This window comes from Rattus rattus, chromosome 8, assembly GCF_011064425.1.
Source record: "Rattus rattus isolate New Zealand chromosome 8, Rrattus_CSIRO_v1, whole genome shotgun sequence".
Lineage (NCBI taxonomy): Eukaryota > Metazoa > Chordata > Mammalia > Rodentia > Muridae > Rattus > Rattus rattus.
Window position 1 is genome coordinate 4155063 of NC_046161.1, and position 27198 is coordinate 4182260.

At 43.9% G+C, this 27198-nt stretch overlaps 1 protein-coding gene across 8 annotated transcripts in view; it reads right to left on the reverse strand.

Moving 5' to 3' along the window:
• The window catches only part of Yap1 (Yes1 associated transcriptional regulator), a 70240-nt gene that overhangs the window by 26013 nt on the left and 17029 nt on the right, over positions 1 to 27198 (reverse strand). For 4 of the 8 annotated variants that reach the window (XM_032909570.1, XM_032909566.1, XM_032909572.1 and 1 more), the window contains exons 3-4: positions 13294 to 13409; positions 1069 to 1188 (exon numbers count right to left, since the gene is read on the reverse strand). In XM_032909570.1, the coding sequence (XP_032765461.1) occupies positions 1069 to 1188; positions 13294 to 13409 (236 nt within the window). The remainder of the gene's footprint in view (positions 1 to 1068; positions 1189 to 13293; positions 13410 to 27198) is intronic. The other 4 variants (XM_032909571.1, XM_032909567.1, XM_032909573.1 and 1 more) reach the window with 1 other exon arrangement.

A 27198-nucleotide genomic window follows, 5' to 3' on the forward strand; every position in this document is an offset into this window, starting at 1 on the left:
GTATTAACAGAACCTGAAGTTGTGAACTGCTAGCATGTATGTTACTTTCTTAACACCACAACAGGTCTTGAAGCACAAACAGCTGGTTCTGTCAAAATGATGGCCTAGGCTACAGTCCCACCTCTGATGTCCCTGGAGAAGGGGGGAGGGGCTTAACTAGCCAATAAAGCTGACATTTGAGGTAAATCCAAACATTGTCTTTTATTGTTGTGGTGTCTGTTTCTAAGTGAACAGATGACACTGAGGATTGTATCAGGCTATAAGACTCTCTTTGGGAAAGTTATTTTTACCCAACCCTAGGGTTGTGTTTTGGTGGCATTCACAGAGTTAATTCTCCTTTCCAGTAAAGCCTATGGGGTGGTCAGGTCAGCCCCTGGGAAGCTTCAAAGGCTCAGCACCGCACCGTGCACTGCGCCCGCTCACTGCTCCGCACATTGTTCCCATTAAGGCATCAGGGCCGAGATGAGTGCTCAAACCACATTATATGTTCTTTTTTAGATTCATTTTCCATGCTTTGGAAAGAAACTTCACAAAGCCAACAGATGAAACTACAGACAGGGCAGAAAGGCTGTGAGTGGGAGCGGAGACCCTTACCCACCCAGCACACTTGGGAGGAGGGCTCTGCTTTGTTTTTCATTTCCCAAGTAAACAGTGAAGGAAAGGGCCTTAACGTAAACCTAGGTTAAAAGTCCCCACCAACTGCACAATTCTTCCCTTATCCGTTCTCGTGCTCTGAGCCAGGTCTGCACCTTCAGCCCCGACAGCGTGTGGCACGCCAAGCACCAGCACGCACACCTCTGGGGAAACTCTGTTCCCCGTGCTGGCCGGTTTCCAACCAGATCACCACATGAATGAAGCAGTGAGCTTTACAGCATTCCCCACCCAGCCCCGGCCAAGGCTAATTTGGACCTAGATTCCTCAGGTTTAAACAAACAACAACAAAAACCCAATAAGGGTATACAGCACTTGCTACCACAGGCAGTGCAGATTCTATTTTTTTAAAAGTTTTCTTAAGTCTCCCCAGACCCCACACTATCATCCAAAGACCACAAAGGTTCTGAGGTAAACCTTTACCAAAACGAGGGTCAAGCCTTGGGTCCAGCCAGGATGTGGTCTTGTTCTTATGGTTTATGTAGTAAACTTCTCCATCCTGAGTCATGGCTTGCTCCCATCCATCAGGAAGAGGCCCTACAACACAGAAAGCAGACTGGTTGGTTTTGATCTGGTGCACCTCAAACAGCTGAGTGGTGCTCCTTTAAAGCAGAACAATCACACTCAGATATGAAGACAGACTACGGCTTATGAACAGAGAGAATAAGGCAGGGCCACCACTTACCTGATTATCCTCCATGAAAAATAAACCACTAAGCAGGGAAATCAACATCCCCAGAGACACAGGCAGAACTTTAAGGTCAGGTTAAAGCACACTTCAGCTGATACAGCCGTGCTCCACTATGTATGCGAGTGCCTTCGCCAAGAAACCCAGAACAGACACAGTTCAGATCATTGGCCTACAGGACTCTGGCAGCACGAGAGGACTCAGCTGACCGCCAAGTCTGTTGGTAGGACAGAGAGGGCTTGGAAACGTGACACTTATTGTGAGGTAAAAAGATTGTCCTATTTTCACAGAAGCAAGGAAGCTTCTGGAAAGTAGCAAATGGAAGGAAGAGGCCCCCTGCACTAGACACACAGAACCAAACCTTAAGCGGGAAGGCGGCTACTCCTAAGGTACTTTTGAAAAATACACAACCTTTTAAAAGGTCAGAGTCCTAAGACCCTGAGGGGCTGACACACAGTGATGTTTAGTGAGCCACACCTGGACAATCCCAAGGGACGATGCTATGGGGCTGGGTGTGCTCGATCGCTCGCTCGCTCAACCAGACTCTGGCCATCGTTCCACCCAACAGCAGTCAGTCAGAACCACCAACCAGCACCATCATGGCCTTCTCTCTGCTCAGACTTCATCCTAAAGACTGCACTACTGATCTCTTTAGCTCATCTGAGAATTCATTAGCCAAGGGGAGGTGACAGGTAGTGACTGCCCATCTCCACTAGGGAAGGATGGCACTGTCACAGTGACTCCACCTTGTCCCCACATAGATGAACAATTAGGTGGGCTGGGATAGTCTGGAATTCAAGCACGAGTTTCCACTTCTGTTCCCTGGAGATATAAATCTACTAGCCTAAACTTTTGTCAGCACTCCTAGATTACAAGAAATCTATCAGGCTTTTAGTTATTGTTAATTTCACTAAGAATGGTAGACCTACAAGAACTAAATGCAAGTGAGTCAGTTGTACACACACACACACACACACACACACACACACACACACACACACACACACACACACACACCCTCTCTGTAATTTCATTTATTTATTCAGGAGACTGAGGCCACTTCACACAATTACAAATTCAGGGCCAACACTAATTTCGTGAAGCCTTATCTTTAAGACAATTTTTAAGGGTGAGCAATATAAGCCAACAGGTGAGAACTGGCTCAGTACATGTTAGGTCCTGGGTTTGGTTTCTAGTTCTGAAAACAAACATTAATTCAGAAAGTTTTCTATTAATATCACCCTACCATTAAAAAATGGAACGAAAACCTTGAAACAGAATTACAGACATGAACAATGAGAACACAGGGTCAGTTAGACCTGCATCTTCTCTCCCCTTATCAATTAAAAATTAAATAATGTACTTTTCTTAAAGACAATGTTAACAACCTTATATACACTCCATATCAAAATGTAACTTCAAAACCAGCAGAGATCACTTTACCTATTTATCTATGTCTTTCACATTTCTTGTTTAGAACTAGAATGTTATATGGACACAAGCAATAGTAAGATTATTTCCTTCTGAGGGAGATTATCAAAAAAGATACAGTTCTGCATCGCAACTTTAGCAGTGGAATTAAGGAAAGCAAACAGAAAGAGGTCTAGGCTGCAGCCCTGGGGTCAGACGCTCACCTAGGATGCATGGTCAGATGCTCACCTAGCGTGTATGATGCGAGCCAAGTCCAAGAGCGTCAGTCAGTCAGTTGAACGTGGGAAACCAAGACCTGCTTAAAGTATCTTAAACAACAGATGCACTGCAGCACGGGAGGCGACTCAGCTCCCTGCCCTTGCCTTGGAATAATTCAGGAAACCACTTGCAATCTCTACCCAGTCAGCAGTCTTCATTGCCCCGTCTATCAGACCAGCCCCTCCTCACCTGCCGGAGTCAGAGAAATCCAGAGGACAATGAGAGATTGGCTGCACACACCCTGGCGATAGCAGCTGCCTTAGAAAGTACTTCTAAAAGTAGCTCTAAAATCTAGGCCAATTTCAAATGAGTCCATGCTGCTGTCACTACACAGCAGGCACAGTTCTGCATTCTTTGTGAGCAACTACTAAATCATTTAAAAACCTCGACATAGACACAATTATCCACCATGTAACTGATGAATAAGCTAAGCCAAGTTCCATGCCTAAGCTGGAAAGTGGCAGCCTCGGGATTCAGACCCAGTCGAGCTCTCTAGAACACTGTAAACTTGACCAACAGCAGTCAAAGCTGCTCTGCTCATTTTTACATTTCCTCTCCTGAAACTCAAAAACGCTTCAGACACTCTGAGTTTTACAGACCTCTTCTCCTTTAAAGCCTTGCACAATACTAATGTGCTGATTAACAAGTTTATAAGGCATGCGCTCACATTTAGAATGGAGAGAGAATATGCATGCACCCCCTTTGTCATTTTTCTGTGCAAGCTTAGATGTCTGAATCTAAAACAATCATAAATATACTGATGAACCTGCTTTAGCACACAAATGCCCAATGAATTATCAGAACCCCACCTTATTCCCTAGGACTCCAAAATCTCACTGAGCCCTTGTGGTCACTAGAACTTGCTGGTGTGCCTCAATATCCTTCTAGACTACCAATGGCAATGAGAGCACGTGGACCTCAAACTGAAAGTTTGGGGTGGAATCCTGCTGCTTCACAGTGTCCTATACCCTGAGCTTACAACTTGGCCCATCTTATCTAAATATTTATTAACCTTGTAATCCTGGGCAAGCTCCTTAACCAGATGGTTCCTTTTAGTATCTACAGAATGGAGATGAACAGACCTAAATAAAGAAGAAAGCTCCACACAGAATGCTTACTGTAATGCCAGCTCTGGAGCAAATGGTTCTGCTTCTGCAACCACTCTTAACCACTGAGCCATCTCTCCAAGAGTTGTGTGTGTGTGTGTGTGTGTGTGTGTGTGTTGAGATGGTGTGAGCTTGTGTTTTAATGGCATTCTAGGAATGTTCACAAGAAGACTGAACTCTTCTTGGCCCCTCACAGGTATCCTGACATTTCTACTGTCTGTTCCTAGATTCTCTACCACTGTCAAGGTTGTGTTTCAGGTCTCAGCAGGTGCCTTCACACCTAACCTTTCTTTCCCTCTCACTAAATTCCTGTTTACCAGGTCCAGAACCAAGTACTCTCACTCTCACTCACTCTCTCTCTCTCTCTCTCTCTCTCTCTCTCTCTCTCTCTCTCTCTCTCTCTCTCTCCCACTCACCAGTTATATTCTGTCATCCTCTATGTTCTAAATGGTCCCGACTTCCTGTCTGTTAAATGAATAAACTCAGATCATATGCTCTCTTTTCAAAACCTACAAGGACCCAAATGGCTTCCTTGCTAACTTTTACTGGCTCCTCCAGATGATGTCATTGTATTCCCAACACATGGCTCAAGACCATTGATCGGGCCACCATACCCTGCTTGGATTCTTTCTCCTTCCTCCACATAAGCCCTGGTCACTTAAACTTGTAACTGGTTTATCCTCCCCTTTGTCATTTTAACTGTAGGAAATATGATGTGTCTGTCTATAAACTGGGTCTCGTGATTTAAACAGAGGTTGGTATGCAGGAAGGGCTTGAATAATGACCGAGGGTGGGAATGAACCTCTGCTTCCCTTGGTGAGCCCTTCCCTATAGCCATCATCTACTGCTTCCTGTGCTTGGCCTGCTGGCTCTATGTGACGCTCCCTGCTGTGATTTTTGTTACAGAAAAGGCAATACTTGCTGGTATTTGTTGAATCAATGACTTTGGAAGGGCAATATCTAGTCTCAAGGGACAACAGTGTGAACTGTCAAAACTCATCCATTTTTATGTTAGTGGACACAAGAGACAACGGTGACAACTGTCAAAACTCACTCATTTGTCTCATGTTAGTGGACATACTTCCTAGTGTGCCGCAGACACCCAGAGAGCCAGGACAGGCCACTCCTCAGATTTTACTCATGGATCCCAGGCTCAGATAAAAACACCATGCGTACAATGCTCACTGGCTTCCTGATCATGTCCACTCCAGCACTCCTCCCCCTTCATAAGTAACTCACTGGAAAGATGGCTTAGCAGTTGCAAGCACTGGCTACTCTTGCAGAGGACCTGGATTGGGTTTACAGGATACATGTGATGGTTCACGACCATGTCTAACACCAGTTCTGGGAGACTGACACCCTCTTCTGGCCTCCAAAGGTACCGGGTGTGCACAAGGTACACAAACATACACGCAGGTAAACCACCCATACCCATTTCACAGAAAAGTGAGTCCTAGTCCAATGGGCATGGGTATAGGCTTGCAGCCGTCTGAGAGCACAGACAACCTCAGGGACCACACCAAGAAAAATGGCTCCCTTCTCCAGCAGCCAACTGGGGCAAGTCCTCCCAAGGCCCTCCTCACACTCATGCTGGTACTGTGGACTGGCTTCATCTTCTGCAGGCCACCACAGGCTCTGAGCTTACGCTGTAAGAGCCATGTCAGGTCCACAGCACTCACAGCACGCCAGCATTCACAACGCTCCTCCCTCTTCTCTTGGCTCTTAGTCTTTCTGCCCCATCTTCCATGGTGTTCCCTGAGACTTAGAGGACATGGGTCTGTTATATATGTCCCATTTAGGGTACCAGATTTGAATTTAATGCAACAGCTCGGTGATTTGGTAAGATTAGTTTTCTGGTTTTTTTTTTTTTTTTTTTTTTTCTTTTTTTTTTTTTTGGTTCTTTTTTTTTTTTCAGAGCTGGGGACCGAACCCAGGGCCTTGCGCTTCCTAGGCAAGCGCTCTACCACTGAGCCAAATCCCCAACCCCAAGATTAGTTTTCTGAAAGTGCTCATTTAGACTTCAAACTGATAAAGTAAAACGATCACCTCTCACTGACACCAAAGTTCAGTTCTACCTGCTGATTATCCTTACATACATGTTTTTTAAAAAGTATTACTTAGGAACCATTTGCCTACTGCTGCGGGAGTTAATCCATTTCACTTACACTCTGTCTATATATGGTAGTGTAGATACCATTTTTGAAAAATTAGCATCTTAATCTTTCACACAAATACTCCTTCCATGAGTCACAAAAGCCGTTGGAGCAACAGTGACTAGGACTTAAGAGAACAGTGGAGAAGACAAAAATAAAATCCTAGCATGTGCAGAGGGAGGAAATAAACAGGAATTATATTTGGTCCTTAAATGTAAATAATTTAATCTCTTTTCATAAAATTTCCAAAACATCTACAAAAATACTGAAGAATAAGTTTAACATGGACACTAGTATTTATCTTTGAGTTCTACTATCTAATAACTGGTTCTCCTCAGGAGCTAGAAAATGGCAATTACCACAGCCATGGCTTCTCCGTGTATTCTGTTTGCTCCTGCTCTCTGGGCAGGTGGGCCTGGTAACAGAAGCTTGCATTTGCTTCTTAGTGGTTCATTATTTACACCTATGGGTAACCATCAGAGTTCAAATAACTCCTAAGTAGAAGGGAAGCATTGCCAATGCCTGCTCCAGGTCAGATCAAGGGAGCTTCAGTTTCTACCTGTGTAGATCTAGTACCCACCTCTAACCCTGACACTTGGGACACAGGGAGAAAGGTTCAAAGTTCAAGGCTGGTAGTCTGGGTTACAAAATCCTATCAAAGCTCTGGCTGAGTTCAGTTCCCAGCACCCACTGCAGTTCCAGGGGATCCAATGCCCTCTTTGGACCCCCAAAGGCTCCTGTGATGCACACATATACACTCAGACACACACAGTAAGTCAATAAACAAAAATAAAAATCTTGATTAGAAAAAGAAAAGGTTAGCTGATAGTTTAGGAAGTAGGTCGTAAGTAGGGCCCTGCTGTAAAAACTAAAACCTGAGTTTGGTCCCCAAGTCCCGCAGAGTAGGAAAAAAAATAATTCCCACGAGTTGTACACCCCACCTCCACCCTCTTTCAGCATTCACCCAGGCTCACCCAGTGTTTTGGAAGGGAGAGAGAGGGGCAGTGTGTTTGTGTGTTTGTGTGTGTGTGTGTGTGTGTGTGTGTGTGTGTAAGCAGCATTATTAAAGCCACTGAAGGGGTTGGGGATTTAGCTCAGTGGTAGAGTGTTTGCCTAGCAAGCGCAAGGCCCTGGGTTCGGTCCCCAGCCCCGAAAAAAAGAAAAGAAAAATAAATAAATAAATAAATAAATAAATAAATAAAGCCACTGAAAAGCAATAACCAGTGCAGGGAGAGAGAGGGCAGTGTGTGTATGGGGGGAGGGAAGCAGCATTATTAAAGCCACTGAAAAACAGTAACCAGTGCTCAGCACGTAGAGCCAAGGCCAAGACAGCTGGAAGCTTGAGGCCAGCCTGGGGTGCAGTTGAACCTGCAGCAAAAAAAAAAAAAAAAAAAAAAAAAAAAAGAACAAACAAACAAAAAACCAAACCAAACATAAAAAGGTTACTTATAAATTCAATTCAACACAATTACTCTGGTAAGTACAAATGGTAAGAAAATTGGGTAATGTCAAAAGTCCCCAATCCAGAGTGCCGGAAAAGCTCTGAGCAGAGTAAAGTCAGCCTTGTGCGGGCTATCTCAGGGTTAACAAGCTTTAGGAGTCCTGGCCCTGGAGACCAGGGCCACCTGCAAACTGACTGACACTTTCTATTTTAGCAGGGTTGAAAATCTTTGTACTTCCTTCCCGCTGCTTGTCTGCACTGACAGACTGTCCGGGGGGAGGGGCAGGGGGAGGGGTAGGATGAGCTGGGGCCACTGCTCGGGTTCAAGGCTCTCCAAGTACCATCAAGTTATACGCCCAATGCCTGACCCACATGATTATGTAAGAATAGTGGCTACTTCTAAATCACCAAGGTGCATGGTAAAGTCTTTGGCTGGCTTAGATGAGAACTTGGGTTTGACCCACAGCATGCATAAATAAATAAATAAATAAATAAATAAATAAATAAATAAATAAATAAATAAATAGTAAATAAGTAAGTAAGGCTGAAATAAAGCCACAGGCAAACTTCTTCCTTTTTCCTTTGGACACAAGGTCTCATGTAACCCAGGACAGCATCTGCACCAAGTGGCTAAGACCTTCCTGACGCCACTCAGAGAGAAAAGGGTTGGTCATACAGACTCAACCCAGCTCTAAGGGTTGTAGATTACCCAGGTTTATGCTAATTTAATTCCCTGGGGCCATGCCTCTTCCCTCCCTCCCTCCCCATCCCTACCTCTTCTGTAAAGAGTCTACAAACTATCTTTCCCATTTCAGCTTGTCATTTCCCAGATTACCTGAGCTGCCTTGTATGAAAAGAAAAACATGGCCATTTTACTTAAAAATGTTGTGAAAAGTTTTTTGTGAGATGTCAGGAATCACTAACGAGACAAATTGGCTCCTTGTTGTGCTGACTGTGGGCTTCATTCAAATACTATTCCAGCTTGAGTTTTTATTAATAATAGCTAGTACTTACTGTACTCATTAATACAGCACTATGATGTTGAAGTTTTATCTTAAAATAATCAAAGGGAAAAAGATATCTATATATGCAATACTGTACTACCTGATTAGAGTAGGAAATAAGCTCACCACCTGAATAAAAAGTCGAGGCCTTGGGGTTGGGATTTAGCTCAGTGGTAGAGCGCTTGCCTAGGAAGTGCAAGGCCCTGGGTTCGGTCCCCAGCTCAAAAAAAAAAAAAAAAAAAAAAAAAAAAAAAAAAAAGTCGAGGCCTTGATCACAGAAATCTTCAAAGATAAACAGTTTATCTTTGTCATGGTTGACAGATGTTTTAAATTACTTTAATGAATAACCAGTTACCACTAATTACAAATAGTTTATAAAATATTGGGTCACATTTACTTTATGTTTAAATGAATCTTTTTTACACCCTTTGTTTTTAAGATAATATAATTACACCATTACCCCCTTCCCTCCAAATTCCCACCTACCCCATCAGGGCTGCCTGTCTGTCAGAGACACACACCTCTAGACTGAAATCTTATCAACAAGCCACTGTGCCCATCTTCTGACGTGGGCACGGGTGTTACAGCTTCTGAGGGTGCAGCTCAGGGTACAGGGTAAACACGAGCAGGGATATGCTTTGATCTCCAGGTTCCAAAGAGTGTACAGCTCTTCTGATTTCCATTTCTAAATGTTTCGTTTCACTCTTCTGTCTATGTGGAGAATGACTGAAATCGCCTTCCAGTCAAACAACCGGGAGTGTTAGCTCTCATCTATAACCTCAGCACCTGAGAGGGAGATCAAGGAGTTCAGAGCCAGCCTTGGCCACACGGTCTAAAGGTGAGCGTATGTGCTGGGGTGAAACTGGGGAGGGGACATGGGGGACATGGAGACAGTGTTTAGTGGAAGAGACTTTGCCTCATCTGTGAGGCCATGAGCTCAATTCTCTACTGGGAGAAAAACAAAAACCTCCAGACACACCACACCACACACACCAATGTCCTCAGCACTCAACAGATGAAGCAGCATAGCCATTCTGGAGACTTCCATATATAACAGGTCCCCACAGTCCTCAAGCTTTATATGCACTGATTAAGTCAACCATGTATAACAATTAAAAAACTTAAACTGTATATTAAAATGTAAAGATATTTTCTTGCTACTTTACAAGTAATCCAGCATAACCACTTATTTGACTATTTACATGGTCAAATCACATAAGTTAGAGACCATTTAAAGCATACAGGAAGATGCTACATTCTATAGGCGACCTGGACATTTCTGATTTGGTACCCCTGCTGCAGCTATCCTCCTGCCTCTGCTCTTGCAGTGCTGGCTTATTGGCATGTGTCATTACACAGGCACAGTAGTTGGTGACTATGTTTTTTAAGGTCTGCTGACCAGTCTCTTCCTAGCTCACTGTACTGTCTAACCACAAAGTCCTCCTAATTACTAGAAACAAATCTCTATAAGCACACAGCTTTGGTCTCCAGTGTCACCCTGTCCTCTTCTGTCCCCTCTGACACTTATCACATGGTTTAGAGTCTAGGAGTGGGGTCGTAAGAGTTCAATAGCAAGTTCTGAATCCGACTTCTTTTGCCTAAACACCAGCTGCTGTTGTATCTCTGATTCTAAAGGTAACTTTGCCCAAGTCTCTCATGTTCATACTTTAGACCATTAATGCTGGAGAGGAAACAGACGGCTCAGCAGGGAAAGCCTCCCAAGCTTGAGTTCAACTCCTAGACCTGTGGCAGAAGAGAATCCAAGCCCAAGAGAATTATGCTCGGAACTATTAAGACTTATTTAGTTTTGTGGGTGGTATTTCCATGCAAATAAGCAAGGGTGGGTTTTCTATTCTGTAGGAGTTCTGGGTTTTGTTCTAACCCTCTCTGTGCTGTGCTTGTGTACACAGTATGACAAGTCCATAGAGACTTTGAAGTTAATACTTTTGTGCAACTGTATTTTGAATAAAGCCACCAAAGTGTTAAACACAAGGACAGGCAGTACTGATCATGTGTTTCTATTTTGCTTTTTTTCCTGACTGCTGTATCTTACATTTTTGAAACTGCATTGCTTTGAATAATTTAAAGTGTTATTAATAAAAAAAAAATGCTCTGACACACTCAAGCCCCTCCCCCATACATAACAACCACTAAAATATAATTTTTGATAGGCATGGTCACAAACACTTTCAATCCCAGCACTAGGGAGGCAGAGGCAGGTGGATCTTTTTGAGTTTGAGGCCAGCCTGGTGTACAAAGTTCTGAGACAGCCAGAGCTACAAGGAGAAACTGTTTCAAAAAAAATGGAAGGGAAAGAACAAATGGACGGACTACTATGATAAAACAATGTTCTAAAAGGAGCCAACTAACCGGCTAGACACAGGCTGCCACATCTTCCATAATAAGGAAGTGTCTGCTACTGACTTCTAAAGTATACATTTACATAGTGTGAAATACTAGTGCTACAACTTTTATTTGATATCTGGTAGTTAAAGAAAAAAAAGCTGGGCTGGAGAGATGGCTCAGCGGTTAAGAGCACTGACTGCTCTTCCAGGGGTCCTGAGTTCAATTCCCAGCAACCAAATGGTGACTCACAACCATCTGTGATGAGATCTGATGCCCTCTTCTGATGTGTCTGAAGACAGCGACAGTGTACTCACATACATGAAATAACTAAATAAATCTTAGGGAAGAAAAGAGGAAAAAAGTTACCAAAGTAAAACTACCAGTGAAATATACCTTTCAAGCTCCAGGACTTAAATCAAATAGCACACACAAAGCACAGACTCTGGGCTTGCCCCAGTATATTCCTGCTGTGGGACCTTATTCATCACCGAGTTGTCACCTTTATAGTTAGCATGGCTCAACATCACATTCTGGCCTTACCTTCATTTTCAGCCATCACCTCTCAAAGCTTGTTTTCAACTCAAGAGTGAGGTTGGTGCAGGAGGAAGTCTCACATCTGCAAATCCTCCAGTCAAGTCTGCTACCCGACTCCTGGCCACTGACTGTCAGAAGCTCCACAGTTAGGAAAGCCAGGAAGCATCTTAAGATTTGCCACTAGTGTTTGTGCCACTAGGCATGGAGCACTTCTTCCCATACATACCAAGGTGCTAGCTAATGCTTACTACCTGTCAATTTAAGTCAAGCTTTCTCGGGTTGGAGATGGCTCAGAGATTAAGAGCCCCTACTGTTCTTTCAGAGAAACCAGGATGCATTCCCAGCACCCATGTGGTGGTTCATAACCATCTGTAACTGCAGTTTCAAGATGTGCCCTCCTGACCACCATAAACACCACCTATGTACATACATGGTGTGTCATTTCAACTAAAAACATTATTTAAAAATCAAATAAAAAAATCTCATATACAGAAATTTTAAACAAGGGCTTTAAATGTATCATACAACTTTCTGTAGCATCCCCCCCTATCAAGCAGTATGACTCCTTACCATGCAGACAAGTAAAAACTGTAGTCACATAAGCTGTCAAATAATTCAATTTGTAAGCTCATTTTTGTACCTAGGATAGCGATTTAGTTTTTGCTTTTGTTTTGTTTGACAGTATCTTACTATGTAGCTCTGGCTGTCCTGGAACTCACTCTATATCCCAGGCTGGCCTTGGACTCAGAGCTCTGCCCTGCTTCCTGAGTGCTAGGGTTAAAGGGTCACATCATTGGACCTAGCAGTGAGGACAGTTTAACAGTACATGCTAGATCTAGAAGTAAGAGGTGCTCTGGGGTTTATGACATGCAGTATCCTTATAGGTCCTGTCAAGGTCATACAAATATCTCCTAAAGAGTTTAAATATGGCAAGGTAGCACACAAACCAGGCAGAGGCAGGGAGACTACAAGTCTGAGGCTAGTTTTGGCAGACCCCATCTCAAAGACAAACACATAAAAAGGGAGTTTTGAATACTAAAGCTTGGATTCCAGTGCCCCCAAGGCAGTCATGCAGTATAGCTGTGCTCTTCTCAGTCCTTATAGCAACTAAAATAAAACACATGCTTTTTATCACATTTCAAAAGGATGAGCAGAGTGTCATCATGGACTCCAGACAGAAGGCAGCAGTAATCAAACACAAACTCACAGGGTGGTAGAGGCGGGAGGAGCAGGGATCTGGATCAGCCATCACTATATGAGACCACCTCAGAAATATGCTTTGGGGGAGGGGGTGTTCAAGAGTAAAGGTGCTTGTTGCCATGCCTACTGACCTGAGTTTGACCCTTGCATCTCACATGGTGGTAGGAGAACAGTCGTTCTCACATGCCACTGTACACACACACACACACACACACACACACACACACACACACACACACACACACACAAACAAGATGTCAAAAACAAAAGTACAAACCCTAAACTCACAAGCGCCATGACAACGGGAAGCCTGGCCTTGGAAAGCTCCTTCCCAGTTATCATTCTTCTCAGCAGATGAGGAACAAAGCAGGCTGCTGCTCTACACAGGCTGCTTTGGATCCTGTCTCCTATGGCACTGGGCAAACATGGAGACAGGATCCAGGAAACATGCATGTGGCTCTCCCAACAGGGTGGTACTCACCTGAGGCAGAGTTCATCAGCGTCTGGGGCACTGCTGGGCTGGCAGATGTAGGAACGTTCAGTTGGGAGAGCATGGCCTTCCGGGGGTCCTGCCATGTTGTTGTCTGATCATTGTGACTGAGACAAAGCAGAGTGAAAGTCAGACCACCATCCCTAAGAAAAAAAATCTCGAACAGAGAATGGCTGAATCCTAATCAGACTCAGCTTACTCTGCCTTCCCACCCTGTACAAGTCACTGAATTACCAATATACTTTTTCCCCTTTAAAAAAAATGTTGTATAAGTGCTCTACCACTGAGGTGTTCCTGTAACCTTCCACTGTCCCACTGAATAAGCACACACACCTCCTCCTCAAAGCTGAACTCTGGTGCTTCAGAGATTGAACGTCAGGTAACACCATCAATCTCGTTTTCCTTGAGAGACCGTTGCCAAGAGCAGTCTTCTTCCTTGGGGCATTGCCTCTTCCTGCTAAAGTCTTAGCTTGTACTTTACAGGGTCCGTTTCTCATAGGAGCACATTTAGGCATACTTTTATTCATTTACTTTTTCATCTAAGCTGTACTTCCTGAGGGCACTGTTTCCCAAAAGTTCTATAAAGCACTTAGTTTCTACCACTCTTTTAAAGATCAAGATGACTCCTTTTAAAAGTCTCTATACAAAAAAGCCAGGCGTGTGTGTGTGTGTGTGTGTGTGTGTGTGTGTGTGTGTGTGTGTGTGTGTGTGTGTGTGTGTGTGTTAAAACCCTAGCTATGGGGACAGGAGAAATGTCACACCAGCATGAAGCTCTGACTTCTGTACTTGAGGGATGGGGACAGATGGACCCCCCCCAGAGCTCAGCAGCGAGCCAGTCCAGCCAAGACAAGATCAGAACTCTGTGAGAAGACCTGTTTCAAGATGGGATGTAATGTCACCTCTGGCCTCCTCCATACATGTAAGAGTGCACATGTGAACATGCACATGATCACACAATTCACAAATACAGTGCACACACACAAAACTCAAAACCCCAAACAGCCCTAACAAAGACAATCTGGATTACAGGGGTATGTTTGGGCAACCTGCTTTATCTTCAGAAAGGAGGAATGGAGGTTGTTTTATTTACTCCCCAAGGCTTTGAGAATCAACTTCATATTTAAAAGTCATTGGAACAGTGGTTCCTAGGAAATGCTGTAGAGCCCTGCATGGTGGTGCACACTTTTAATCCCAGGACCCAGGAGGCTGAGACAGGTGGATCTGTGAGCTCAAGGCCAGGCTAGCTGACCTAGTGAGTACCAGAGTTTCCAGTACCCATCTATCAGGCAGTTTAGGTCATAAGTGGCTGTAAGTACAGCTCCTCAGAATTCTATGCTGTTTCTGGCCTCTGTAGGCACATGCATACACCCCCACACACATTTAAAAACAAATTTTTAATTAGAGCTAAAAGAATAAGGTAGGTGTAAGAGATAGAAAGATCTAGAGACTTCAGATGGCTGTCACCTGGTAGGTGATAAAGTGATAGCACAAAGACAGTAGAAATGTTTCTAGGGGCTAGAGAGATGGCTCAGAGGTTCAGAGCACTAACTGTTCTACCAAAGGTCCTGAGTTCAATTCCCAGCAACCACATGATGGCTCACAACCATCTATAATGAGATCTGGTGCCCTCTTCTGGCAATACAGACATACAAGTAAGCAGAATACTATATACATAATAAACCAACAAACAAAAAACTAAAAGAAAGTTTCTTTACCATTCATTCAACCTACACCAAGCTTAAAATTAAGAATGAGCTAGGAAACAAAACAAGCAAATACAGACACACTGCTTCCTCAGAGAGAATCCCAAAATACTAACTGTGGGAAACCTCTGGACAAAGAGTTCTTGCTTACAACATAACATGGTCAATTTGCAAATCAGACCAACCAACGTGCCCAATCAATAACTCTTAGTGCTCAAAAATCTTGATTTTAGAGACAGCGAGACAGCTCAGGGGCTAAGCACACTTGTTACGAAGGCCTGACAACCCAAGTTCAATCCCAAATCCATGTAAAGGTGGAACGGGAGAAGAGTCTACCCTCAAGGGTTGGGCATAGTGAGAGTACTTAATCTCAGCTTGGAAGGCAGAGGCAAACAGATCTCTTGAGTTTGAGGCCAGTCTAATCTACATAGTGAGTTCTAGGATGCCAGAGCTATGCACATATATATCATTTTATCCTTATTGGGAAAAATTAGCAGTTTTAATTGTTGAAAAGCCCCCTAGTATAGCTCGATAAAGAGACAGGTGAGTTCACAGAGATGCAGGCTGCCAGAGCAAGCCTAAACACTAAACACAGTGCGCACACACACACTCTCTCTCATGAGTTTTTAATAGAAAAGTGTGCTAATTTGCAGTTAAGTATAAGATCAGTGTATTGTTTAATGAGAAGTTCAAGTGAGTGACTGGAAAGTTGACTTAGGGCTAGAAAGGTATCCTGAGGAGATATAGGGGGACCCTGACTTCAGAAAAAGAACGAGGCTGTTTTATAAACTGGGTGTGAAGACTGCTTGTTGTCTGAGCGCTGGCCACTGTTGGGATTCAGAAGACTCTAGTGGCAGAGCTCGGGAGGTTCCCTGTGCCTTATCAAACCTATGCACTGAGAAACTCTGTGGGAGTGCTCATGCCAGCCAGGTGCTACAAGACACTCTTACCCAGGGAAACCTAAGCCCTCTAGAACAATGATCTACTGTCCAACCCAGTCCTCCTACAGCTCGGGTTCTAAGACCACAGCCAATCCTTTCATAAACCCATCACCTACTCTTCAGAACTCTGAAAGGCTCAGAGAGCCACATGGCATAATTCTTTGATAACAGACAAGGTATACACTTTTCTTCTATGGTAAGTTTTTCAGTATTGTCAGAAATCAAAATCTGAGACTGGGCTGTCAGTAAAGTGCTCAAAAATGTGTGGCCAGAAACTCTCATCTTCAGCCAAATGGTTTCCCTCCAAATCAACACCATGTTTTCATAATGTTGTAGTGACTGACAGACACCACTTCTTCTAAGTTCACATTTCCCCCTTTCATGATACCAAAAATGACAGAAGTAAGCATAGAATGCGCTGAGAACAAAAGCCAGATTCCAAGATTCATGAGTCCCTAAAATAAGGTCTTGGTAGACCTTCCCTAGCTGTCATTGTCAGGAAAAAGAATGAAATATAGAGCTGAAAAAGGAGTCTATGAATACAAGCCAGTCCCAAGAAGTCTGGAACCATAGGAAGTCGATCATTTCTAACACTCCAAATGGAGTCTCCCAATAACCTGCAGAATTACCAGGGGTGGAGAGCATGGCTTGGTTGGTAGAGCAGGTCTGCCACCCACCACACCTTGAGATTCCAGGTTTCACACCCTCAGTATGTACACACACACACACACACACACACACACACACACGCACACGCACACGCACACGCACACGCACACGCACACAGAGTTAGACGTGGCATCCTGTGAAGCTCCAGCATTCAGGAGCAGAGGCTGGATGTATGTAATGAACTGCAGTCAGCCTGGACTAAATAGTGAGACTCTGTTTCAAAAACCAAAGGAAGGAAGGAGGGAGAAAAAAGGAACTAGGTTGACCGCTAATGATTTTAAATATTCTCTTAAATCTACTTATAGACATGCTGTTTTAACAACAAAAAAGGCAGATTAGGACTTCTCTGCTTCCCAGATGTATTATAGTTGAATAAATCGATAGTCCCAAACAAATGGTATTTAAATGAACTACTGCATGCCAGAAAAAAGTAGCTTTGCTTCAGAGATGAAAAGTAACCTTTAATTTTACGTCTGTCAGCGGGGGAGGGGAGACCATGAAGGTCAGAAGCCAAGATGTTCAATTCAGACCCAGACTTCACCCCTCCTTTGCTGTGACAAGGATTCAGCCTAAGGCCCTAGACTCAGGACCAGGAAGGAAGACAAGTTTAGGCAGTCCATCCAAGCTCTCATCAGCTCTCTGTGGCCACCCACACCAGACCTGTTCAGTGAACCAGCTCACACCTGCAAACCAGGGCCTTTGTGTGTGCTGGTTCCCAAACCTACTTCAAGGGAAGCCATCTTACTAAAGACCTGGGCCTACATCCACCATGAATTTATTATGGCCACGCTGACATTTTAACTGCTAACAATACAACAGGATTTCAGCCACCCAAACCGCTGAGACAATGAGTCTATTAGTTTATAAATATTCCCCAAATGGTAGAAGAGACACTAAATAATTAGAAAAATGAAATTCACATGAACTTTGGCTGATGACACCAACCCCCACTTGAACCTAACAAAAGAATCTTAAAATAGTATTTTCTTTTTGGGTTTGGAAGTGAATGCCTTTAATTCTAGTACTCCAGGGGTGGGGTCAGGGGGAGGGGCAGATCTCTGTGAGTTCAAAGCCAGCCAAAATGGTTTTAGATTGAGTTCCCAGACAGCCAGGACTGTTATACAGAAAAGGTCTGTCTCAAAAAAAGTATTTTCTGTAAATTTTCAAAATTACGTGAGTAAGGTGGGTTTCAGGAGTCAGTTTTCTGCCACCATGTCAGGTCCAGCCTGCCAAGCTCCTTACCCACTGAGCCTTGACACACTTTGTCACTATTTCCCTGCACGGATGTGCACTGCCAGGGGGTCGGTGTGTGTGGGGGGAGGGAAGTAGACCCCCTGAACTAGATTAGACATGTTTCTGGCCACCACATGGATGCTGGGAACCAAGCCGAGTTCCTCTGCAAGAACAGCAAGTGCCCTTAACTGCCAAACCTATCTTGAAGCCACTACATATAGTATTTTCTTTCAACAACCATTGGATATTATAAAACATTTTATTAAAGATGCTCATCAGTATCAATAAGGCAACCTGGGGAGTGAATCTGAACCTTGAACATGTTAACTAATTGCTCATTTGATGCCACATTTCTGAGGAAGAGATACCATGCAGGCCTGACATGGTGGTTCACACCTGTGATGCAAGCACTTATGTTAAGGCAGACTGTGTGAAAGAAATGGCTGAGGGGTTGGCGGGATGGCTCAGTGGTTAAGAACACTGATGGCTCTTCCAGAGGTCCTGAGTTCAATTCCCAGCAACCACATGGTGGCTCACAGCCATCTGTAATGGATCCAATTCTCTCTTCTGGTGTGTCTGAGGACAGCGACAGTGTACTCACATAAAATAAATAAATAAATCTTTAAAAAAAAATAAAAAGAAATGGCTGAGAGGTAGTTGGAGTGTGCAGATCTGCTTCTGTTGCCCGTGCAGAGAGAGAGAGAGAGAGAGAGAGAGAGAGAGAGAGAGAGTGTGTGTGTGTGTGTGTGTGTGTGTGGCATGGTAATTAGGGACCAGAGTGGACAGAACATGGACCTCGTGGCAGAGTAGCAGCCGTAGTGAGCAGATCTAAGAGAAACTGATAGAAAATGATCTTTGAGTTGAAGACTAATTAGTCTCATAGCCTACCCAAGCTAACTAACTTTGAGAAAACATAGTTGTCTAGATGATTTTCTAATGGTAATAGCTGTGCACAGCTTGTGGGTCCAGGATAAGGCACAGCCATCACTGGATGAGAAGGAAGGGCAGGCAGGGAAAAGTCTAGGAGGGAGGAGGAAGAGGACTGAGGAGAATCTAGATGGAGACATAGAAGGATAACCAGCATCCGGCTGGTCCTGAATTGCCAAGAATTTCTGTAGGTAAATTTATCTTATCTAGGTTTATATCCTTATCAATTGGTTGTAAGTTTATTGTGTGGATGTATTATAGATTGTGTGAAAGTGCCTGACCAGAGAAGCAGCCGGAGCACGAGGTTCCTGTGGATCCTTGGGGAGTGAGAACTTGCAGGAAGCGGTAGCCATGGATCTTTTAAAAATTTTTTTTACTACAACACGGCTGTAAGCCATTTTCTCAATTAATGATCAACATGAGCGGGCCCAAGCCCATTATGAGTGGGTCCGTTCCTGGGCTGGTGGTCTGGGTTCTCTGAGAAAGCAGGCTGAGCAAGCCATATAAAGCAGCACCCCTCCATGGCCTCTGCATCAGCTCCTGCCTCCAAGTTCCAGCCCTGCTTGATTGAGTTCCTATCCTGACCTCCTCCATAAGCCAAATGAGCCCTTTTCCTTCCCAGCTTTCTTGCTCATCACTGAGTTTTGGTCACAACAACAGAAACCCAAACTAAGACATAAGGAATCCCTGGATTTGATAAGTAAACCAGTAAAGACAACTACTGCTATTAAAGGTCAGGCCATGTAGTATGGTGCAACGTGAGAATCCAGAGCTTCTGACCATCTCATTTTATAGAGGACGTTGACAGACTTAAGTATTCCCCTGCAAAGGAACTACAACACACGGGTCCTGACTCAGGGCAGCCTAGCTTCCCTGAGGTAACACCCAGACTGGCTTCTCCAGCAGCCTGAGTGTGTGTAATGTGCACGGGTACTGCTCTTCCAATAGCTGCTGCACCGGGTCACTGGGAGAAGCACCTGCGCTGCTTGATGCTGAGACCGAGAGCTGAAAACAGCTCCCACAAACACACTCACCAGGGTGTCAGTCACTTGCCGATCAGGTGAAGGATCTTAGTGAAGACACCCTGTGATCTTGACAGTGTACAGTGGGACATCCCTCACAGGTACACGAGGGAGACTTTCCAGTTGAAGATTCCTCAGTGCTTGGTATTGACTTAAGTCCCGTTTCCCGTCTGCTTTCTTGAATTACGGTGGCAGAATCTCACAATTACACTAGGCCTCCTTCCTTTACTAATGGACACAGGCGTTCTCAGTGACACCATCTGGCCTCAGGTAAGTGCATCACCATGAACTGCTTGTTCAGTGTTCTGAATCTTGCAGGCTAATCCTCCCCCACTCCATAGATGACCAAAATGAGACTCATGGTAGCTGTGCAACACCTGACACTAGTGAGCAGGAGACAAAAATGAGGTTCCCAAACTCCTGCTCATCAGCTTTGTGTGGTGACAGGTTAAATGAAGAAGCTGCAAGAGCAGTGCCTCTAGACTATGTGGCTCACAGCGACAGAGAGAAGCTGTTATTTCATATACCCCAGTCTGTCCTAATACAAAGTTCAACAGAAAAATCAAAGGAAGGCAAAGCACTTCTAGTAGTAGGAGTGTGGGAGCAGGGTAAAGATAGCATTGGGAGCGTCCTGAGAGTCTGCACTCATGACTTCTCAACTCCTCATCCTCATGTACACACAGAGGAAGGGAGGGGCTCAAAGCAGGTTGGTGGTGTGGCTCAGTAGCAGAGCAACAACTTACAAGTGACTTCCTGGGTTTCATCCAGACACAAAAGAGAGAGACCTGCGAGAAAGGCCGAGCACCCTTTACAATGCCTGCCATCAAAGAACATGGAAACTACGTGTCTTCCAAGACCTGAAACAAGTGTTAGCTTTTCGCACTGCTGAAATGAAAACACTGCTAAGTAGGTTTCAAAGTTCCTCAAGATGAATTTGAGGGTGAAATCAGCACCAGCAATCCCATTTCTAGATACACCTGAAAGACTCCGGCTCTCATATTAAAGTAGCATTATTCACAGCGGCTCACGGCGAGAGATCCCAAATGTCTACTAGCAAATCAATAGCAAAATATGGTGTTCACAAACACTGGAAGGCAGCCAGGTAAAAGGAATACAGGCTATTAAGACATCTCTTGGGTTGGGGATTTAGCTCAGTGGTAACTAGCAAGCGCAAGGCCCTGGGTTCGGTCTTCAGCTCCGAAAAAAAGAAAAAAAAGACATCTCTTAGGGCAAAGGCACTGCTGCCAATTTAATAACCCAGGTTTGAGTCAATGACCCACTTGGTAGGAGAGAACTGAGTCCTATAAAGTTGTCCTCTTGCCTCTACATCAGGGGACAGAAGCACAAGCTTTATCTAGACCAGCTGGTTTTTTTGTTTTGTTTTTTTTTAAACTTTCAAGACATGTTCTCAGATTTATCTCTGGCTAGCCTTGAAAATGAGGCATCCTTCAGGTCAGTGTGCATGTGGTCATACACATAAAAACAAGCACAAGCAAGAATCAAAACTAAGTTAAAAGCCACAACATAACACACGGAGGGAACAATATACACACTACCAGGGTGAGACTCGAAAAGGTCACATTTGGATCTGTTCTACTCATGAGCTACTAGTGGGAGACAAACGGCCTTCTTACGGAAGAGCTGTTGTTTCAAATAGCCCGAAAATACACAGCCAAGTGTTACCCACGAGCGTGAGATAAGGGATTATTTATTCTTCTCACCCAGCAGTGCTTCCAGCCCTGCCCCCACAGTAAGCATTGGTTACGTGCACAATAAGAAACTACAAGAGGTAGAAAATAAGACAGGTAGGTACCTTAGACCTTAGTGTGATGTCCAAAGAACAAGCGACACTATTTAAAAACACATCCTCAGGAGAGAAGTCTCAATACGTGGGTCAAGTTAAAGGCTTGGTTTAATTGTGAGACCATCTCAAAAAAAAAAAAAAAAGACAAGAAAGAGGAAAAGCAAGGGGGAGAGGGCTGGTCTAGTGACAGAAGCCACAGAGGAAGGGAGACCCCACTCTCAAGCTGTCTCCTGACTTCCTTGCACATGCACGTGAACACACAAAGTAGAAAACAAAACCCTCAAGCCTACTGTGGGGCCCCACACACTTGGGAGGGAGCAGAGGTAGGACGGACACCATTGCAAGATGTAAATACCACAACACACCCTAGAAGCCAGCCTGAGGTAAATTAGTCCCTGTTCCAAAAACTAAAGTAAAAACAAAATGTACCTCGCACACTCAACATGATTCTAATGTTATATGGCTAACCCCAAATTTTACACAAATGCTAAGCATAAACACTCATATAGGATCCTTTATCTGCCACTGGGCGCTTTGTTGTGCTTGGTTTTGATTTGAGACCGATCTGCCTAAGCAGACTTTGTCTCCTGCGGAGACAGCTTTGACAGATAACTAGGTTTTCTAATCGCCGCTCTGCCTGGCTCCTTAAAAGCCTGTATTGGTGGCTGCTCATAAGCAAACCAGACACTGCTCACAGGTAGAGCAAGTCTAACCTCTGAAGTCAACCCAGCGCCCACAAGGACAGCATACTGCTCACCATTTATAACACTAAAAATCCCACAGCATAGCCTTTACGGCCAGCACTCAGGAGGCTGAGGCAGGTAGGTGGATCTCTGAGTTGTTGGGCAGAACCTGGTCTACAGATTGATCCCAGGAATGCCAGGGCTGCACTGAGAAACTCTGTCTCAAACAAACAAAAACCAAGCAAGCAAGCAATCAAACAAACAAAAGCCATATAACATTCTAAATTTCGAGTCAGAGAAAATCATTGCTCCAAACAATTAAGGATACCACAGAGTTATGAAACAAATGGTTTTATACTAAATATTAAATATTTATAAAGCCATGTGTAAGAGAATGGAGTCCCCAAAAAATGTTCCCTCTGTAGCACGGACTGGTGAAACGCACTATGTCACCGAGCTGACTTCACTCTCATGGCAGCCCCCCACCCCACCGCCAACATCCTAAATATCCCTCAACATCCTGATCGCCAAGATCACGGGTAGGAGCCATGAGCCTGCTGAGTGGGCTGAAGGCTCTTCAGGGTTACTACGTTACTAAAGAACCAACAGGCAGACGATCCACGGGTATCATAAAAGGACAGAAAAATTAAATGATACTCCATTTACAAAGACAGTAAATAAATAGGAAAAAGAGCTTTCATTAAAATTCTAAAGATAACAGCCGGACAATCTGCTGCTTGCTTGAAGTCCTTTTTGGGAAGCAAAGCTGCACAGTTGGGAGATGAACCATGAACTCCTCAATCCTCTACCCATGCTCTCTCCACGTACACCCGAGTAATGCCCAACTCCCTTGTGTACAGAAGATGTCAGGTCACTTCCCGTAGTCTATATTGATCACAGCAAGTGAAACTTAATCACTTAAAAATGTAGAAGAGACACTGAAAGACCCACTTTGTGGTTTCTTTACAGTGCGAGTGCTGGAATCTGTACAAACGTGAGCAGGCCTGGCAGAGTGCTCTGTTCCATCCTCGATCACTGTGAGGAGACTAAAGAATCAGCAAAACCACGAGGCTACGCTAACGAAGAACAAAGTACACACTAGGACACTAGACTCCAGGCAGGCACCTGGACTCAAACCTGTCAACACTGGACAGCTTTCTGTGGTTGTTAGCCAGTGAGCAAGGAGATCGAAGGCCTCTCGCCTGATTGGAGATAGTATCAGGTGTGCCTCTCTAGCTTGTTTTGTGCCTTCCTGACTATGAGACAGGCCCTCCATGTCCTGCAAAGTTACCCAAGCAATTTAAAACTACGAAAGCCCTAAATTTCAGAGGAAAACTACCAAGGCCATACACATCAGGGCTGAAGAGATGCTACACGAACAAGTGACTGTGGCCAGCATGACATGCCAGGTCATGTCATGAAGGTGCACACCTTCAGCCGTCACCTCAGGTGCTGGGATTACAGGTGTACCAGGAGTTCAAGACCAGTTTGGCCTACATACACAGTAGTTTCCAGGCTAGCTTAAACTACAGAGCAAGACCCTGTCCCCAAGACCTCGGAGATGAGGATGAATAGCATCAAAATACACTGCATGCAATGTCCCAAGAATAAAGTGTATATATAATGCCTTGTAGGTACCCTAAAGTTATGTGCCTTAAGCACTGCTCCCTTTAGCTTCAACTTCCCTATCAGTCTGTGGTTTATAAGGTTTAAGTTTGATATGAGAGACTGACACATCGTGTATTTCTTTTCTTCTCGAACTGTTTCATCTACCAATAGAAGCCTCTTTCTGCTTTCACAATTCATATGGGAGAGGAGGAGAGGTAGGTCACAGACATTAGTGCATTTCCAATGTTGTCAGAGAACCCACCCCCCAGCCTCTCTACCTCCCGTCAGCCCTCATCTATTCAGAACACAGCAAGAGCGACAAGTGTATGTGAGGTGCCGACCCACTGCTGGAGAAAAGCTATTCTTAGGAAACAGCAGGGGTTGGCTCAGTAGGCCACACTCTGGCTCTGGACCAGAGGTCACCGTCTCAGATTTCAGATGTGAGCTCCAGTTCCCAACTCCAGGGCAGAACAGCCCAAGGGGCTTTAAGAAGCCCCATCAATGTCAAACAGCCTGTAGGATTTAAATCTAAATGCAGGGATACACTGGGTAAATCATACACTGGAGTGTGATGTTTCACGCCTGGAGTCACAGCTTTCAGGAGACTGAGGCAGGTGAATCACTGTGGGTTTGAAACCAGCCTGGGCTGCAGAGTAAAATCCTGCCAACAAAACAAGAAAAAAAAGAACACATTAATTTTTTTTTTTAAACAAAAGTCCATGCTTAGAAACAGTTAAAGAGAGTATATGTGTGTTGGCCAAAGGTAGGATAAATGAATTATATTCTATAACTATACTGACACAGGGGAAAAATGAATTATATTCTATAACTATACTGACACAGGTTTTAAACACAGATCTATTCTGAAAAAGGTCCGCTCAGCATCAGACTTATTCAAAGTAAGTTGCTGGTCTCTAGATGTTCCTATTAAATAATTTCACTTTAAGCCAGAGTGGTGAACTAAAAATACAGGCAACATTGTTGCACATGAGAGAGCCTATCAAGTGATTTCACGTAGACAGTCCACAAGCACAGGACTCAGACAGGGAGGCACCAGGCGATTAGCAACCCTTTACAAAAATAGATAAATAATGCGGCAATGCACAAGCTGTCGTCCAGAATGCTAGGCTGTATTCCTGAAAGTCCAAGTATAATCTATACTGGAAGAGGCACCAGAATAAAATCAAGTAAGGCACTAGGAGACTGTTTAAAGTAATTCTAGACACACACGTGTCAGAATGCAAGTTTCTTTCCATAGAACTTTTTTTCTACTTAAAATTGATTCCTTTACTAAAACAAAAGACATTCCACATTAAGATCATGATGAAACTTGAGCTAATTCTATACACAAATGGAGTAAAGCTTGTACAATATTTATATGTTTAACTAAAAATGTTAAGTTTAAAATATTACTGCTTTTCAGACAAAGCAAAACTTGTCCTTTAGTCCCCATGTAACGCACTGTTAGCCTTTAGAAAACTAAATGACAGAGGACATTTATATGGCTCCTTACATATCTCATGGTACTCTCATGCATAATCACACACACACACACACACACACACACACACACACACACACACACACACACACACACACACACACACACACAGAGGAAATGTCTGTCTAGCAGGAGTAGTTGAAGCCTAGGACAGGAGAAGGAGATGGGAGTGAAGGGCCGCCTATCCTCAGCTGAGGCCTCTAAAACTGTCAAATGAGCCTCTGCCTACCGCTAGCTTGACCCTCTTTGATGCCAGGAAAGAGCAGATAACAAGGACTTGCTGAATTTCAAGAATTTCCCACTCATTCAGCTACTCCTTGATAAGTGGATGGACACATCTGAATTACTAGGGAACCTTCAAAACAACAGTTATTTTAAAGGACTTGCTGGGAGTCTTGGCTTAATTAATTTAGCATGTATTTATGATCACTTAGCAAGACAAAATGAGACTCATGGGATATAGGACTTCTGCCCCACTCTATAAAAAGCTCTTCTAACACAAACACGAAACAATATAAAACCTTTAACTGCAGAAAAGCAGCATTTAGATGGACAGAAGCTGCTCTTGCTTTCTGTCAGACACTTGCACAGGGGAACTGGTAAAGCAGATCCTTTCTGTAACAGTGTGTGTGGTAACACCCACAAGAATACTAATATGCACACAGGCAAACAGCTAAGGCCGATGTGCCCAAGCAGAGATACCACACACAGCACAGCGCACACACAGATCTGCACATAGGGCCAGCACCCAGCTTCTTAAGCATCTTATTAGCTGTGAGTGTATCAAATAACACCAGCATTTTTCCGTATGAGTCAACGCGGCATTCACAATCTTGTAATGGTTCAAACAATTCTAAGTTGTTTGACAATCAAAAGGCCCAAAACTAAAATGACTATAAAAACACATCTGAAAAGCTGGATGGGCAGCGTGTGACTGTGCCTAGCTAACAAAATCAACAGCTCTTCTCTGAGAGAAGGCTATGAAGTCCTTCAGAGAGCTCACAGATGAGAAACTTTTTTTATAGTGTGATGATATGGAATTTCATTTTCCTACGTGGGACACACTTTTTAAATTAATGTTTTTAGATGAGCAAAGTGGCATTTTCTTTACTTTTTAAAATAAGTTCAGGTCCCCTCCTCCCTCCTCTGCAACTTCCTGCACAACCTGGCCACAAAGTATTATTTTCTTTTGTGAGGTATTGGATCCCCTGGAACAGGAGTTACAAGTTGTAAGCTGACATATGTGGGTGCTGGGAATTGAACTCGGGCCCTTTGGAAGAGCAGCTAGTGCTCTTAACCACTGAGTCATCCCTCCTGTTCACAAATTAGCATTTTCATACCAATGTGCAAGGCAAATGATTCTTAAAAGTCTTAAAAGATTTCGGAGCTATGCTGACTGTCTTGGAAGGCCAGCCCTCCCCTCTACAGGTCCTGGTCAGGGTCAGCTGTATCACAGTAAAACAGATGCTTACAATGGAGCTCCCTCTGACGGCACGCCCAGTCCTCTGCTTTAAGACAGGTGTGTTTACACATTTAAAGGAGCACGGTTTTCAGCCACACATGGTTGCACACACATTCAATTCCAGCACCAAGGAGGCAGAGACAGTCGGATCTCTGTGAGTTTGAGAATGGGCTCTTTTACAGTGTTATATCCAGGGCTATAAAGTAAGAACTTAATGGGGGAATGAATATATATATATATATATATATATATATATATATATATATACACACACACACACACACACATATATATAATAAATACATACACATTTATTATATGCATACATACATATATCACACAC